Below are 18774 nucleotides of genomic sequence, written 5' to 3' on the forward strand. Positions count from 1 at the left end.
ACAAGTCAATGGGACTCAAGTATCGGACGGTATCCCTGATGGTTCCCAGGGTCTGAAGGAGAGGAAACTCTCCTTCAGGCCCTGGGAACCATATTAATGTGTAAAAGAAAGAATTAAAATAAAAATTATTGCTATACTCACCTCTCCGACGCAGCCTGGACCTCACCGAGGGAACCGGCAGCGTTGTTTGCTTAAAATTCGCGCGTTTACTTCCTTACGTAAAGTCCCGGCTTGTGATTGGTCGCGTGCCGCCCATGTGGCCGCGACGCAACCAATCACGGCAAGCCGTGACGTAATTTCAGGTCCTTCAGGATTTTAAAATTACGTTCTGGCTTGTGATTGGTCGCGTCGCGGTCACATGGGCGACGCGACCAATCACAAGCCGTGACGTCACGGGAGGCTGGACACGCGCGCATTTCCAGCCTCCCGTGACGTCACGGCTTGTGATTGGTCGCGTCGCGTCGCGACCAATCATAAGCCAGAACGTAATTTTAAAATCCTGAAGGACCTGAAATTACGTCATGGCTTGCTGTGATTGGTCGCGTCGCGGCCACATGGGCGACGCGACCAATCACAAGCCGGGACGTCACGGGAGGCAGGACACGCGCGCATTTTAAAATGCGCGCGTGTCCAGCCTCCCGTGACGTCACGGCTTGTGATTGGTCGCGTCGCCCATGTGACCGCGACGCGACCAATCATAAGCCAGAACGTAATTTTAAAATCCTGAAGGACCTGAAATTACGTCACGGCTTGCTGTGATTGGTCGCGTCGCAGCCACATGGGCGACGCGACCAATCACAAGCCGGGACGTCACGGGAGGCAGGACACGCGCGCATTTTAAAATGCGCGCGTGTCCAGCCTCCCGTGACGTCACGGCTTGTGATTGGTCGCGTCGCCCATGTGACCGCGACGCGACCAATCACAAGCCAGAACGTAATTTTAAAATCCTGAAGGACCTGAAATTACGTCACGGCTTGCTGTGATTGGTCGCGTCGCGGCCACATGGGCAGCACGCGACCAATCACAAGCCGGGACTTCACGTAAGGAAGTAAACGCGCGAATTTTAAGCAAAGAACGCTGACGGTTCCCTCGGTGAGGTCCAGGCTGCGTCGGAGAGGTGAGTATAGCAATATTTTTTATTTTAATTCTCTCTTTTACACATTTTTACATTAAGGTTGTTTCGATACCGATACCCGATACCACAAAAGTATCGGATCTCGGTATCGGAATTCCGATACCCGCAAGTATCGGCCGATACCCGATACTTGCGGTATCGGAATGCTCAACACTAGTCCCAACCCCATTTATAAGGCAAGAATTTCCTCTTTTTAAACCTGACAGGGCACACCTGTGAAGTGAAAACCATTCCCGGTGACTACCTCTTGAAGCTCATCAAGAGAATACAAGAGTGTGCAAAGCAGTCATCAAAGCAAAAGGTGGCTACTTTGAAGAACCTAGAATATAAGACATAATTTCAGTTGTTTCACACTTTTTTGTTAAGTATATAATTCCACATGTGTTAATTCATAGTTTTGATGCCTTCAGAGTGACTGTACAATTTTCAAAGTCATGAAAATACAGAAAAATCTTTAAATGAAAAGGTGTGTCCAAACTTTTGGTCTGTACTGTATGTATATATATATATATATATATATATATATATATATATATATACTGTAATTATTATATGACCACATTGTGATTTTGGAAATACTGGTTTAAGTTCAATTTGAGGTTTTCTTATAATGTTGAAACTGGTGTCTCACTACCATCACCTTCATAGATTTGCCAAAAAAAAAAAAATACAATAAAAAAAAAGTTTGAAAAAAAACCCCTCTCAGTAGAGAAGAAAACTGAAATTTTATTCAAGTAAGCAAGTACGGATCTATAATTTTTATTCATATATATTTACAGAATTAGGATTTTGCTGGAGACATCTGCTCCATCAACTGCAGAATTTATCAGAATATTATTTATTAAAACTTGAACATATCAGCCAGTAAACCTTAAAGATCATGTTCTTCTAGATCACAACATCAAGTAAAACTCACACATCATTAAAAATAAGAATATTTACAAGATTTAATAATTTAGTTCCCGTGAAACAGTGGGCGATGTGATTAATCACTATGTCAGGGTGAAGATCTAGGAAATAACCTCACTTACATTTAAAGGGAACCTGTCACCTGAATTTGGCGGGACCAGTTTTGGGTCATATGGGCGGGAGGACAGAGAATGGACTTCAATCCAATATTGCGGCCAGCATGCAGCCAGCAGGTAAGGAAAGGGTGAATCAAACACCTGAAAACCCCGCCCATATGACCCAAAACTGGTCCCGCCAAATTCAGGTGACAGGTTCCCTTTAATGGTGGTGCTATGCTGTCATATAAAAGGTACAAAGAAATGAAGGAAATCTTCAGCTGGATGCTGATTTTACGGGTCCGTCAGCTGTAGGGGACATTTCCTCCATGGGCACGATAAAGTCTTTGGAATTGCTTTTCAGTAGCTTGAAGTACAAGGTCTGTACGAAGTCTTCTCGTGGCAGTGATTTTGCATGAAGTTGTACAATTTTAATGTCTGAAGAAACCACCACAATTAATGCTTGAGTTTCAGGGTTTTTTCAGTGGAGATATGTTGGATGATTCCATCGGTACCAAGGTCTACATCCAGAAAGCAGTCAAGAGTTCATAAAAAAAGAGGATAAAATTATTGTCAGGATGATTTGCAGTTTTGCATAAGAGAAATGGAGCAGCTTTATTGTTGTCATTGACTTGTTTAGCTTTTCTGTAGTACTTCACGTCATTTATTGAAGAACATATCAAGGCAATAATAAAAAGAAAACCAGCATGAAATGGCTTTAAACTCTTCATAACCATTTAATTTCTTAGTTTTTGTGCTTTCCTTTTAGGCTACCCCTTCTTCCAAGAGCCATAGCTTTTTTATTTTTCAGCCTACAGAGCTGTACGATAGTTTGCCTTTTGTGGGACGATTTATAGTTTATAATAAGATGATTTCATTAACCATATAATATACCGAAAAAAATAGAATGTAATAAAATGGTGAAAAAAAATGCAATTCCACCCCAGTTTTTCGATGGCAGCATTGGAGGCATTCATCAGGCCCGTCTAGAATTATAATCCACTGGAATCCAGTGACACTGGAATTTTAATGGTTACATAGCAGCAATCGAAGCTGGCTCTGGTCACTGCTGTTACAGGCAGATTCTGGCAGTGTAACACAGCCAGCATCTGCAGAGAATAGAGCGGGCTCAGGTCCTGAGCCTGCATCAGACTGGCAGACCCAATTTAGTATATACTATTACATTGTGAAGAGGATAAATCTAAATTAAGAAATTAATCAGCACATATTTGATTTATTTATGTTTAGAAAAAATTAAGCAGCATTCTAGAGTGAAAATGTATTGTAAGCTGCACATGGATCCCTACAATATTATGTCTATGTAGATGCTCATCAGGATTTTGCTCATACAATTTTTACCCCCTTTTCAACATAAGATATAATGCATGTCTTATTTGGTTAATTGGGAAGGTGTTCCTGCAAATGGAAATATTGGTGTGTCCTGGTGATCATACAGGGACAGCTAGGACTAGTGCCAGCACTGCTCCTGGCTGTTTTGCCCTCTAAACGGTGTGATCAATAGCAACTGTGTCATTCAGAAGGTTGTGAGAGGGAAAGGGACCTCACTTTCGCCTCATGGCCCCCCCAAATTTCGAACAGAGTTACGATTGTTGCCATGGCAACCCAGAGTTGAGTCAAAGAATGGCCTCCTGGTCTGCAAGGTACGGTGGCCTGTTTGGCCCTGCAATAAGAAAAGTCTAACAGGTGTCCTGTCAGTGTAACACATGTCTAATGCCCAGCAATACATAAGTGTTGCATGTTATTAGACCACTGATCAGACCAATAAAAGTTACAGGCCCATAAATGTACTAAGCAAAAAGCAAAACAAAAATGTTAGGACAAAATTGTAAAAATGTAAAGAAAAAAAAAAGAAAAGAAAATTGAAAGTATGAAAAAGTCAAGGAAAAATGCTTTGCGAATAAAAGCAAGCTTTTTATAAAAAAAATGAAATAAACAAAAAAGGACAAATATTTGGTATCACTGCCCATGAAACAACTCAGTCTATAAAACTGTGAACACAGAAAAAAAAACAATGCTAAAATGCTGTTTTTTTTCAGCATTCTGCTGCACAAAAAGTGTAATGAAAGTATGATAAAAAAAAAGTCATTTGTAAAGAAAAATTATACTACTGAAAACGGTACCAAGATATATATCTTTCCTGTAGTACTGAAAACATAATTTTGTCTCGTAAAAATTGCTGGATTTTATTTGGAATTTATGTGATATACCAGCACAAAATAGCACATATTTGTGAACTGTAAAGCAAATGATGCATGATTTTCTACTTACTTTAAAAATATAAATCTGAAAATTATAACATGCATTTGTATTCAGCCCTCCTAAGGCAATACTTTGCAGGACCACCTTTGGCTGCCATTGCTGCTGAAAGTCTTTTGTGGTCTGTCTCTACGAACTTTGCACATCTGAAATATTTGCCCATTCTTTTTTGCGAACTAGCTCTGGCTAGTGAGATTGGATGGAGATGTTTGCGAGCAGCAATTTTCAAGTCTTTCCACAAATTCTCAATGAGATTTAGGTCTGAACTGTGACTGGGCCATTCACACACATGAATATGCTTTGATCTAAACCTTTACATTATAGCTCTGGTAGTATGTTTAGGGTAATTGTTCTGCTGTAAGGTGAACTTATGTCCCAGTCTCAAGTCTTTTCTGCCTCTAACAGGTTTTCCTTCTGAATTGCCCTGTATTTAGCTCCATCTATCTTTCCATCAACTCCGACCAGCTTCACTTCCCCTGGTGAATAAAAGCATTATCATAGCATGATGCTGCCACCACTATGTTTGACTGTGGGGATGGTGTTTTCAGGGCGATGTGCAGTGTTAGTTTTCAATCACATATAACGCTTTACATTTAACCCAAAATATTCCACATTGGTCTCATCTGACCAAAGCACCTTCTTCCACATGCTAGCTATGTCCCTGATTTCTTATATCTTGCTGTCAAAAATGGCTTTCTTTTTTCTACTTTTCCATAAAGGCCCGATTTGTGAAGTATACAGCTTTTAGTTGTCATGAGGAAAGATTCTCCAACCTAAGCTGCAGATCTCATTCTGCGCATGCGCCGCCTCCGACGGCCATTTTCCTGGAGACCAACGCATTACAGCAGTGACAGTGTGTGGGCTCCGGGCTTTCACAAAATGTCGGCGGAGCCCCACCACCACCGAACATCTCCAAAACTGCCGGGCATCAGCCTAGGATGGATGTGTGGGGGCTCCGAGATTTCACAAAATGTCAGCGGAGCCCCCACACCACCGAGCATCTGCGAAACTGCCGGGCATCAGCCTGGGATGGATGCGTGGGCTCCAAGATTTCACAAAATGTTGGCAGAGCCCCCGCACCACTGAGCATCTGCAAAACTGCCATGCATCATCCTGGGATGAGACTCCTGGTAAGTACCACCGGACTATAAGACGCATCCCCATATTACTTCAAATTTTTTGGGGAAAAAGTGTGTCTTATAGTCCAAAAAAATCATAAAGACAAATATAATTAAACATGGTACCACTGAAAAAACGTCATCCTGTACCGTAAAAAACAAGCCATCAAACAGCTTCATCAGCAGAAAAATATAAAAAAATATAGCTCTCAGAATAAAGCAATGTAAAAATTATTATTTTTTTTACAAAATGGTTTTTATTCTGTAAAAGCGCCAAAACATTAAAAAATATATAAATGTAGTGTAGTTTGTAAAAGGAGTTCACACATGGAAGGTTTCTGTTGTTCTGGCACCTCTGGGGCTGAAAGCCGGAGGAGTGACTGCTACAGTAAGGAGGGAAATAGGAGAGCAGGGCAGGCCAGACAGGTGCTGGTAGTGGGGGACTCAATTATTAGGGGAACAGATAGGGCAATCTATCACAAAGACAGGGATCGTCGAACGGTGTGCTGCCTACCTGGCGCTCGAGTCCGACACATCGCTGATCGGGTTGACAGATTACTGGGAGGGGCTGGTGAGGACCCAGCGGTCATGGTGCACATTGGCACAAATGACAAATCAAATTTAGAGGTAGGTGGAAGGTCCTTAAAGATAATTTCAGGGAATTAGGCTGCAAGCTGAAAGCAAGGACCTCCAAGGTGGTATTTTCCTAAATACTGCCTGTACCACACCAGAGAGGCAACGGGAGATTAGGAAGGTTAATAAGTGGCTCAAGAATTGGTGTAGGAAGGAGGGGTTTGGGTTCCTGCAGAACTGGGCCGACTTCTCAGTTCTTACAGGTTCTACGCTAGGGATGGGCTGCACCTCAATGGGGAAGGTGCAGCTGTGCTGGGGGAGAAAATGGCTAGAAGGCTGGAGGAGTGTTTAAACTAGGGATTGGGGGGGAGGGTATTCATCTTATAGCAGGGAAAGATAGTGCAGATAGAGACCTGAGCACAAATAAGGAAGTTGGGGGTGGCGGTGGCATGGGGGGTGGGTTAGAACAATGAATAATTTAAGAAAGAATAGAGGTGTAGAGAGGAACATCAAGTGCATGTATACTAATGCCAGAAGCCTCACCAACAAAATGGACGAATTAGAATTAATGTTGTTGGAGCATAATTATGACATGGTGGGGACATCTGAAACATGGCTGGATGAGAGCCATGACTGGGCTGTTAACTTGCAGGGCTATAGTCTGTTCAGAAATGACCGAAAGGATAAGCGAGGGGGAGGGGTGTGATTATATGTAAAATCATCCTTAAAACCCATCAGGCGTGATAATATAGGTGAATTTAATGAAAATATAGAGTCCCTGTGGGTGGAGATAAGGGGAGGGGGAAAAAATAATAAATTACTGATAGGGGTTTGTTATAAGTCTCCAAAAACAATGGAAGCAATGGAGAATATCCTTGTAAAGCAAATAGATGAAGCTGCGACTCAAGGAGAAGTCATTATTATGGGGGACTTCAACTACCCTGAAATAGATTGGGGAACAGAAACCTGCAGTTCCAGCAAAGGTAATCGGTTTTTGACAACTATAAGAGACAATTACCTTTCACAACTGGTTCAGGACCCAACAAGGAGGGGGGCACTGCTAGACCTAATACTAACCAACAGGCCAGACCGCATATCAAATATAAGGGTTGGGGGTCACTTGGGGAATAGTGATCACAAAATAATAAGTTTTCATGTCTCCTTTAATAAGATGTGTAATAGAGGGGTGACAAGGACACTAAACTTCAGGAGGGCAAATTTCCAACGGATGAGAGAGGATCTTGGTGCAATTAACTGGGACGATATCCTGAGACATAAAAATACACAAAGAAAATGGGAGACGTTTATTAGCATCCTGGATAGGACCTGTGCACAGTATATACCATATGGGAATAAACATACTAAAAATAGGAGGAAACCAATATGGCTAAATAGAGCTGTAAGGGGCGCAATAAGGGACAAAAAGAAAGCAATTAGAGAATTAAAGGAAGTAGGTAGTGATGAGGCATTAAATAAATACAGAAAATTAAATAAATTCTGTAAAAAGCAAATCAAGGCAGCAAAGATTGAGACAGAGAGACTCATTACCAGAGAGTAAAAATAATCCCAAAATATTCTTTAACTACATAAATAGTAAGAAACTAAAAAATGATAGTGTTGGCCCCCTTAAAAATAGTCTGGATGAAATGGTGGATGAGGATGAGGAAAAAGCCAATATGCTAAATGACTTTTTTCATCAGTATTTACTCAAGAAAATCCCATGGCAGACAATATGATCAGTGATAACAAAAATTCCCCATTAAGTGTCACCTGCTTAACCCAGCAGGAAGTACGGCGGCGTCTAAAAATCACTAAAATTGACAAATCTCTGGGCCCGGATGGGATACACCCCCGAGTACTGCAGGAATTAAGTACAGTCATTGATAGACCATTATTTTTAATCTTTAAAGAGTCCATAATAACAGGGTCTGTACCACAGGACTGGCGTATAGCAAATGTGGTGCCAATATTCAAAAAGGGGACAAAAACTGAACTCGGAAATTATAGGCCAGTAAGCTTAACCTCTACTGTGGGTAAAATCCTGGAGGGCATTCTAAGGGATGCTATGCTGGAGTATCTGAAGAGGAATAACCTCATGACCCAGTATCAGCACGGGTTTACTAGGGACCGTTCATGTCAGACTAATCTGATCAGCTTCTATGAAGAGGTAAGTTCCGGACTGGACCAAGGGGACCCAGTCGATGTAGTGTATATGGACTTTTCAAAAGCTTTTGATACGGTGCCACACAAAAGGTTGATACATAAAATGAGAATAATGGGGATAGGGGAAAATATGTGTAAGTGGGTTTAGAGCTGGCTCAGGGATAGGAAACAAAGGGTGGTTATTAATGGAGCACACTCGGACTGGGTCGCGGTTAGCAGTGGGGTACCACAGGGGTCAGTATTGGGCCCTGTTCTATTTAACATATTTATTAATGAACTTGTAGGGGGCATACAGAGCAGAATTTCAATATTTGCAGATGACTCTGCAGGGTAATCAATACAGAGGAGGACAATTTTATATTACAGGATGATTTATGTAAACTAGAAGCTTGGGCTGATAAATGGCAAATGAGCTTTAATGGGGATAAATGTAAGGTCATGCACTTGGGTAGAAGTAATAAGATGTATAACTATGTGCTTAATTCTAAAACTCTGGGCAAAACCGTCAATGAAAAAGACCTGGGTGTATGGGTGGATGACAAACTCATATTCAGTGGCCAGTGTCAGGCAGCTGCTACAAAGGCAAATAAAATAATGGGATGCATTAAAAGAGGCATAGATGCTCATGAGGAGAACATAATTTTACCTCTATACAAGTCACTAGTTCGACCACACTTAGAATACTGTGTACAGTTCTGGTCTCCGGTGTATAAGAAAGACATAGCTGAACTAGAGCGGGTGCAGAGAAGAGCGACCAAGGTTATTAGAGGACTGGGGGGGTCTGCAATACCAAGATAGGTTATTACACTTGGGGCTATTTAGTTTGGAAAAAGGAAGACTAAGGAGTGATCTTATTTTAATGTATAAATATATGAGGGGACAGTACAAAAACCTTTCTGATGATCTTTTTAATCATAGACCTGAGACAGGGACAAGGGGGCATCCTCTACGTCTGGAGGAAAGAAGGTTTAAGCATAACAGACGCGTATTCGTTAATATAAGAGCAGTGAGACTATGGAACTCTCTGCCGTATGATGTTGTAATGAGTTATTCATTACTTAAATTTAAGAGGGGACTGGATGCCTTTCTTGAAAAGTATAATATTACAGGGTATATACACTAGATTCCTTGATAGGGCGTTGATCCAGGGAACTAGTCTGATTGCCGTATGTGGAGTCGGGAAGGAAGTTTTTTCCCCAATGTTGAGCTTACTCTTTGCCACATGGTTTTTTTTTTGCCTTCCTCTGGATCAACATGTTAGGGCAGGTTAGGTTAGCCTATGGGTTGAACTAGATGGACTTAAAGTCTTCCTTCAACCTTAATAACTATTCAACTATGTAATGTGACATGGCACCCTCAAACCATTGATTCCAGCAAGTTTTTAGTTCAAAAAGTCAAATGACCCTTCTTGCCTTCCGTGCGCCCAGTCATTTTCTCCCTCATATAGGGTATCGGCATACTTAAGAGAAATTGCATAACAAGATGTATGGTGCAATTTCTCCTGTTGCCATTATGAAAATACAACATTTGGGGCTAAAAATCATTTTTGTGGGGAAAATGTGATTTGTTTATTTTCTTGGCTCAACGTTATAAACTTCTGTGAAGCACCTGGGGATTCAAGATGCTCACCACACATTTAAATACATTCCTTGGGGAATAAGTTTCCAAAATGAGGTAACTTGCGAGGGGTTTCCACTGTTTAGGCATATTAGGTGCTCTACAAATGGGACATGGCGTCGGTTGATTCTAGCAAATTTGCGTTCAAAAATTCAAATGACATTCCTTCCTTTCCAAGCCCAACCACGCGCCCAAACAATAGTTTTTTCCCTCATATGGGGTATCGGTGTACTCAGAAGAAATTACACAACAAATTGTTTGGTGCAATTTCTCCTGTTGCCTTTATGAAAATGCTAAATTTGTGGCTAAAAATCATATTTCATGTTTAGCGCGATATCTCAGTTTTATATGTTTTTCTTGGTTCACCAGTAGGTGTGATGGGCGAGGCACGGCCCCCGTCTGATATCAGCAGCTTGCACACTTACTACCTCATTAGCGCCAGTGTGCTATTGTTTGTTTTTTAGTGATTTTTTTTTTTATTTTCACGGCTCAACGTTATAAACTTCTGTAAAGCACCTTGAGAATCAATGTTCTCACAATTACATTTAGATAAGTTCCCTGAGGGGTCTAGTTTCCAAAATGGTGTCACTTGTGGGGGATTTTCACTGTTTAGTTACATCAGGGGCTCTCCAAACATGGCATGCTGTTCGCTAATTGCTGCAGGAAATTTTGCATTCAAAAAGTCAAATGGCTCTCTTTCCCTTCCAAGCTGTGCCATGTGCTCAAATAATGGTTTTGCCCCACATATCAGGTATTGGCATGCTCAGTAGAAATTGCACAAGAAATATTGGGGTCCATTTTTCCTTTTACCCTTGCAAAAATAAAAAAAAGGGGTTTAAAGTTAAATTTTTGTGAAAAATAGGTTAAATATTCATTTTTTTTCAAATTCCAAAAATTCCTGTGCAGCACCTGAAGGGTCAATAAACTTCTTGAATGTGGCTTTGAGCACACTGAGGGGTGCAATTTTTAGAATTTGTCACTTTTGGGTATTTTCTGTCATACAGTCCCCTCAAAGTCACTTCAAATATAATGTGGTCCCTAAAAAAATGGTTTTGTAAATTTTGCTTGAAAAATTAGAAATCGCTGGTCAACTTTTAACTCTTATAACTTCCTAACAAAAAAAAAAGTTTAAAAAATTGTGCTGATGTAAAGTGTGTAGACATGTGGGAAATGTTATTTATTAACTATTTTGTGTGACATATCTCTCTGATTTAAGAGCATAAGAATTCAAGATTTGAAAATTGCAACTTTTTTTAATTTTCGCCAAATTTCCATTTTTTTTCACGAATAATGGCAAGTCATATTTAGTAAATTTTACCACTATCATGAAGTGCAATATGTCATGAAAAAAACATTCTCAGAATCCATGGGATCCGTTGAAGCGTTACAAAGTCATTACCTCATAAAGGGGCAGTGGTCAAAATTGTAAAAATTGGCCCAGTCATTAACGTGCAAACCATCTTGGGGGGTAAAGGGGTGAATTAAAAATTGCTTATATGTCCCTCACTACTCTAACTTCTGTTTTTTTTCTACTACTTCCTCTTTGATGATGCTTTGTTTGAGAATCCTAGTGCATGCTGGGATACTGATGCAAAGTGCCATCAGGGGGCGCCGGCTCACCTCTGCTTCCGGTTCATCACTTCTGATCAGACTCGGCGAGGCACACTGTCATTGTGCAGTGAGAAAAACAGTGCACATTGAGAAGAATCTATTGAGCATCCATCAGAATTGACAACTGGCGCGCAGTCAGCAGAGTAGGGACTAACCCAGCTCCGGAAACGGAGGTCACTAATGTCACTTCACTTCAAGAATGGAGCTGCGGCTTCTGCTCCCTGATTATACTTCGTTTGATTATCCCAGCATGCACTGGGGATTATCAAATATAGTGTCATCAAAGAGAAAGTAGTAGAAAAAATATAGCAGTTAGAATAGTTTAGGGAAGGATAGAGAATTTTTAATTAACATATACTAGAAAAACTATTAGATTATGGCATTAATTAGATAGAGTTTAGAATAAAAATAAATTGTAGTTCTGCTCCACTCATTTAAACAATGCAATCCATAAACAGATAAATAGCAGTATTTGCAGCTACCACAGATTACTGCTCTTACAAGGCACATACCGGCTAGGTATAACAGCCAGCATTTGCTCTGTATGGAGCAGGCACAGCTCTCGAACCTACTCCATACATGTGCACTCTGACTGTCATTTAAATATATATAGTTGTGCTCAAAAGTTTACATACCCCGGCAGAATTTTTGCTTTCTTGGCCTTTTTTCACAGAACATGAATGATAGCACCCAAACTTTTTTTCCACTCATGGTTAGTGGTTGGGGAAGCCATTTATTGCCAAACTACTGTGCTTTCTCTTTTTAAATCATAATGACAACCCAAAACATCCAAATGACCCTGATCAAAAGTTCACATACCCTGGTGGTTTTGGCCTGATAACATGCACGGAAGTTGACACAAATGGGTTTGAATGGCTACTAAAGGTAACATCCTCACCTGTCACCTGTTTGCTTGTAATCAGTGTGTGTGCATAAAAGCTGAGTGAGTTTCTGGGATTCAGACAGACTCTTGCATCTTTCATCCAGCCACTAACGTTTCTGGATTGTGAGTCATGGGGAAAGCAAAAGAATTGTCAACGGATTTACGAGAAAAGGTAGTTTAACTGTATAAAACAGGAAAGGGATACAAAACGATATCCAAGGAATCGACAGCCAGCAGCGTTCAAACTGTGATAAACAAATGGAAAATCAGGGGCTCTGTAAAAATAATCGACGGTCAGGTACACCAACAAAAATGTTGTACACACCTGACAGGAAAATTGTTCGGGATGCAAAGAAAAACCCACAAATAACAGCAGTTGAAATTCAGGACTCTCTGAAAACTAACGATGTGGCTGTTTCAATATGCACAATAAGGATGCACTTTAAGAAAAAGTGGTCTGCATGGTCGAGTCGCCAGAAGAAAGCCATTACTGCGCAAATGCCACAAAGTATCTCACCTACGATACACAAAACAGCACAGAGACAAGCCTAAAAACTTCTGGAACAAGGTAATTTGGAGTGATGAGACCAAATTGAACTTTTTGGCCACAACCATAAATGTTACATTTGGAGAGAGGTCAACAAAGCCTATGATGAAAGGAACACCAATCCTACTTTAAAGCATGGAGGTGGAGCGCTGATGTTTTGGGGATGTGTGAGCTACAAAGGCACAGGAAACTTGGTCAAAGTTGAAGGAAAGATGAATGCAGCACATTATCAGCAACTATTGGAGGCAAATTTGCAATCATCAGCCCGGAAGCTGCACATGGGACGTACTTGGACGTTGCAGCATAACAACGATCCAAAACACAAGGTCAAGTCAACCTGTAATTGGCTACAGCAACAAAGTGAAGGTTCTGGAGTGGCCATCTCAGTCTCCTGACCTCAATATCATTGAGCCACTCTGCGGAGATCTCAAGCGCACAGTTCATGCTAAACAGCCCAGGCATTTACAGGAACTGGAGGCTTTTTGCCAAGAAGAGTGGGCAGCTTTACCATCTGAGGAAATAAAGAACCTCATCCACAACTACCACAAAAGACTTCAAGCTGTCATTGATGTTAGAGGGGGCAATACACGGTATTAAGAAATGGGGTAGGTCAACTTTTGATCAGGGTCATTTGGATGTTTTGGGTTGTCATTATGATTTAAGAAGAGAAAACACAGTAGTTTGACAATAAATGGCTTCACACAACCACTAACCATGAGTGGAGAAAAAATGTTGGTGTTGTCATTTATACAGTTATATGAAAAAGTTTGGGCACCCCTATTAATCTTAAGCTTAATGTTTTATAAAATGTGTTTTTTTTGCAACAGCTATTTCAGTTTCATATATCTAATAACTGTTGGACACAGTAATGTTTCTGCCTTGAAATGAGGTTTATTGTACTAACAGAAAATGTGCAATCTGCATTCAAACAAAATTTGACAGGTGCATAAGTATGGGCACCTCACCAGAAAAGTGACATTAATATTTAGTAGATCCTCCTTTTGCAAAAATAACAGCCTCTAGTCACTTCCTGTAGCTTTTAATGAGTTCCTGGATCCTGGATGAAGGTATTTTTGACCATTCCTCTTTACAAAACAATTCCAATTCAGTTAAGTTTGATGGTCACCGAGCATGGACAGCCCAATTCAAATGATCCCACAGATGTTCAATGATATTCAGGTCTGGGGACTGGGATGGCCATTCCAGAACAGTGTAATTGTTCCTCTGCATGAATGCCTGAGTAGATTTGGAGCGGTGTTTTGGATCTTTGTCTTGCTGAAAGATCCATCCCCTGCGTAACTTCAACTTTGTCACTGATTCATGAACATTATTGTCAAGAATCTGCTCATACTGAGAGGAATCCATGTGTCCCTCAACTTTATCAAGATTCCCAGTGCCGGCATTGGCCACACAGCCTCAAAGCATGATGGAACCTGAACCAAATTTTACTGTGGGTAGCAAGTGTTTTTCTTGGAATGCTGTGTTTTTTTGCCGCCATGCATAACGCCTTTTGTATGGCCAAACAACTCAATCTTGGTTTCATCAGTCCACAGGACCTTCTTCCAAAAATAAATTGGCTTCTCCAAATGTGCTTTTGCATACCTCAGCCGACTCCGTTTGTGGCGTGCTTGCAGAAACGGCTTCTTTCGCATCACTCTCCCATACAGCTTCTCCTTGTGCAAAGTGCGTTGTATAGTTGACCGATGCACAGTGACACCATCTGCAGCAAGTTGATGCTGCAGCTCTCTGGAGGTGGTCTAAGGATTGTCCTTGACTGATGTCACCATTCTTCTTCTCTGCCTTTCTGATGTTTTTCTTGGCCTGCCACTTCTGGCCTTAACAAGAACTGTACCTGTGTTCTTCCATTTCCTTACTATGTTCCTCACAGTGGAAATTGACAGGTTAAATCTCTTAGACAGCTTTTTGTATCCTTCCCCTGAACAGCTATGTTGAATAATCTTTGTTTTCAGATCATTTGACAGTTGTTTTGAGGAGCCCATGATGCCACTCTTCAGAGGAGATTCAAGCAGGAGAACAACTTGCAAGTGGCCACTTTAAGTAGCTTTTCTCATGATTGCATACATCTAGCTATGAAGTTCAAAGCTCAAGGAGGTTACAAAACCAAAAAAGTGCTTTAGTAAGTCAGTAAAAAGTAGGTAGGAGCATTTAAAACAAGAAAATGATGAGGGTGCCCATACTTATGCACCTGTCAAATTTTGTTTGAATGCAGATTGTACATTTTCTGTTAGTACAATAAACCTCATTTCAAGGCAGAAACATTACTGTGTCCAACAGTTATTAGATATATGAAACTGAAATAGCTGTTGCAAAAAAAACAAATTTTATAAAACATTAAGCTTAAGATTAATAGGGGTGCCCAAACTTTTTCATATAACTGTATAAATGACAACACCAACATTTTTTCTCCACTCATGGTTAGTGGTTGTGTGAAGCCATTTACTGTCAAACTACTGTGTTTTCTCTTCTTAAATCATAATGACAACCCAAAACATCCAAATGACCCTGATCCAAAGTTGACCTACCCCATTTCTTAATACCGTGTATTGCCCCCTCTAACATCAATGACAGCTTGAAGTCTTTTGTGGTAGTTGTGGATGAGGTTCTTTATTTCCTCAGATGGTAAAGCTGCCCACTCTTCTTGGCAAAAAGCCTCCAGTTCCTGTAAATGCCTGGGCTGTTTAGCATGAACTGTGCGCTTGAGATCTCCGCAGAGTGGCTCAATGATATTGAGGTCAGGAGACTGAGATGGCCACTCCAGAACCTTCACTTTGTTGCTGTAGCCAATTACAGGTTGACTTGACCTTGTGTTTTGGATCGTTGTTATGCTGCAACGTCCAAGTACGTCCTATGCGCAGTTTCCGGGCTGATGATTGCAAATTTGCCTCCAATAGTTGCTGATAATGTGCTGCATTCATCTTTCCTTCAACAAAATTTTTTTTATAAAACATTAAGCTTAAGATTAATAGGGGTGCCCAAACTTTTTCATATAACTGTATTCTCTGAAAAAAAGGCCAAGAAAGCAAAAATTCTCTATCTATCTATATGTGTGTGTGTCAGGGTGTGCAGAAGGGTTCAAATATGTAATAGTGTTTGTGTTATTAAGTGTGCCCTATAGATGCCCAAGATTCTGGTCCAATTTTGACTTAAATTAGGGAAAAATGGCACATCTGTGAAAATAGAAACCAGGACACTAATGTGATCAGAGTCTTAGAATTTTCCTAGTGCTTCTAAGCTACTTTTACATTTTTAAACATGGATTATAATTTGTACTTATCAATGCTTAGTCATTTAGTAGTTAAGAAAACAATAAAACCTCACCCAGAAGAGTTGTAGCTGGGGGTATTGACATTGGGCTTGGAATTATTTAGAGGAATTCCAGGACTGCTGGAGTGGAGGCCTGAGCTTGGTGAGGATGGTCTGCTGGAGTTCCCAGGGGAACAAGATGACGTTACTATAAAACAAAAAAGTAATACGTTCAGAGTTCCTACAGCATTCTCTCCATACTACTATTCAATTATACAATTTCAAGACAACTATTTCATGTCATGCAGTAACTGCTATATTTCCTCTGTCCAAATTATACAAAGGGAAAGAAATGCAGATATTGTTCAGAATTTTTAAATATTCAAATTTATGGTGTAGTGGTAAATAAACAGAGCTGGTTGGTTCATACGTGTGGGATCCGAACCCTCTATTATGAGTAAGAACTCTATGTGCTGTAAATTTAAAGTTTCAGATTAAATTTGCTATTTCTATGGACTCAGAGAACCCTACTATTAGATATTTAAACCCCAGCTTTATTTTTGCCTATTTTGAGCTCTACTTTTATTTCTCTTTTTTTTTATTTAGAGCAGTTAAAAAAGTATCATGGGAGAAAAATCATATTATACATTTGTATTACTAGTTTACATTTATAATCTATGTAATGTTCCCGTATAGAACCATCTATATGTCTCCATCTGTTCCTCATTCAACTGTTACTTTCCATCTCACTCAAACAAGACCCAAGAAGCTGAAGCATGTGCATGACTCAGGGCTGCGCTGAATAAATATATCTATATGCAGTTACATTGTGTGACTTCCCTGTTTAGCGAGTGAAGGTGCCAAGGTGCCAAACCCCCCAGGTTTGGGCAGAGGGGGGAGATATGGTAAAGTGCTGGAGGGGAGATACGTTTCGCTGAGGCTATTGGCTTCAGTGATTTGAAACCCAGAAGTTTTGCTCCAGCACACTAAGTTTTGAGAGGGGTTGATCAGCTATCCTGTTTAAGTGCTGGGTTTTTGTGGACAACCAGGATGTGGTCTGGGGTTTAAACAGTCAGCCTCCTGAGGCATTCAGTGTTCAGTGTGTTTGGGAGAGAGTAACTCAGGGAAAGTGCTTGTGTTGGGGCTAAGCTGAATCATGTTTTTGCTAACCCTGTGCGGGCGGATCCCCATAGATGTATTGACTGTGAAATACCATTTTGTTTTGTTTTCATGTTTTGCTCAAAGGTCAGTTTTTATTTTACTTCACCATGGTCTATGCTGCATGTACCTAATAAACCAGTGAAGGACTTAAAGAGATAGTGTTCCCGTTTCTACCTCCATGTACCACTGAGTGAGCTGATCTACCACATGTTTCTATCTCCATGTACCACTGAGTGAGCTGATCTACCATAAGTTTCTACCTCCATGTACCACTGAGTGAGATGATCTACACAATAGATATATACTGTATATCTCAATAAAGCTTAATAGGGTTGTCCACTGCTAGGACAACCCCTTCTTGATCAAAATGTTTGGCCCCCATAAAATAATAAAGCCTATACTCGCCTCCTGTGCCGGCGTAGGTCCTTCGGTGTCAGCATGCACTCTTCCTGAGACTCTTACGTGGTGTCATGACATGTGACGCCGGCGCCCAATCAGCACTGCCATCACTGTCCCCACCTTCAGAGAAATCAAACATGAAGAGTAAATCCGGGCTGCAGCTGATTTCTGACTTCCACTTCCTGCTCAATTCGACAGGAGGCGGGAACAGTGATGCCAGTGTTGATTGGGCGCTGGCATCACGCGCCACAACAGCACAAGAGCCCCATGAGACAGAGTGCCGACACCGCAAGAAACAGCGCCGCTATGGGAGGTGAGTATAAGCTTTATTATTTTATGAGGGCCAATGCTAGTGGTATGACAAATGTAATCCTTAACAACGGATAAGAAGAAGACATACTCGGATTTTCACTGATCTCATTCTCGGATCTGTCATTTTCACAGATGTGTGAATGGATCTCTAAGACTATGGGTCCACGTGCTGTCTATGAAAAACCATCACTTGGCAACATTTGAACACACAGGTGTGTTGATGCACCCTAAAGTTTCCCATACACACTATGCAAAGAATAGTTAGATATGCCAATTTGTGGCATACAATGTGTACTCTCCCCTAAATGATTGTTGATAGTGGCTGGCTCCCTTGTCTGCTCTTTCATTATTTCCCATACATTTATGGTGTCTTTGGTAACTATAATTTATTGCAGTAGCGTAGCTACCGGGGGGTGGGGGGGGGGCAGAGAGTGCAGGCACCCCAGGCCCGGTGCTCTGAGGGGGCCCACCCGGAGCTATGCTGCTGTAACTGTATCGGCGCGCGCAGGGTCTGCCTATAGGGGTGCTGCCTTATTACAGGGTCTGACTATGGGCGCTGCTTTATTACAGGGTCTGAATATGGGGGCTGCCTCATTACAGGGTCTGATTATAGGGGTGCTGCCTCATTACAGGGTCTGACTATAGGGGTGCTGCCTCATTACAGGGTGACTATGGGGATGCTGCCTTATTACAGGGTCTGACTATGGGGG

The 18774-nt window shown here is 41.1% G+C and overlaps 1 protein-coding gene across 4 annotated transcripts in view; it reads right to left on the minus strand.

The window, feature by feature from the left end:
• Positions 1 to 1683: 1683 nt before the first annotated feature.
• POU2F3 (POU class 2 homeobox 3) overlaps positions 1684 to 18774 on the minus strand; it is a 408573-nt gene continuing 391482 nt past the window's right edge. For all 4 annotated transcript variants that reach the window (XM_077250489.1, XM_077250486.1, XM_077250487.1 and 1 more), the window contains exons 12-13: positions 16268 to 16400; positions 1684 to 2660 (exon numbers count right to left, since the gene is read on the minus strand). In XM_077250489.1, coding sequence (XP_077106604.1) covers positions 2621 to 2660; positions 16268 to 16400 — 173 coding nt within the window. In that variant the 3' untranslated portion in view covers positions 1684 to 2620. The remainder of the gene's footprint in view (positions 2661 to 16267; positions 16401 to 18774) is intronic.

Source organism: Ranitomeya variabilis, chromosome 4, assembly GCF_051348905.1.
Source record: "Ranitomeya variabilis isolate aRanVar5 chromosome 4, aRanVar5.hap1, whole genome shotgun sequence".
Classification (NCBI taxonomy): domain Eukaryota; kingdom Metazoa; phylum Chordata; class Amphibia; order Anura; family Dendrobatidae; genus Ranitomeya; species Ranitomeya variabilis.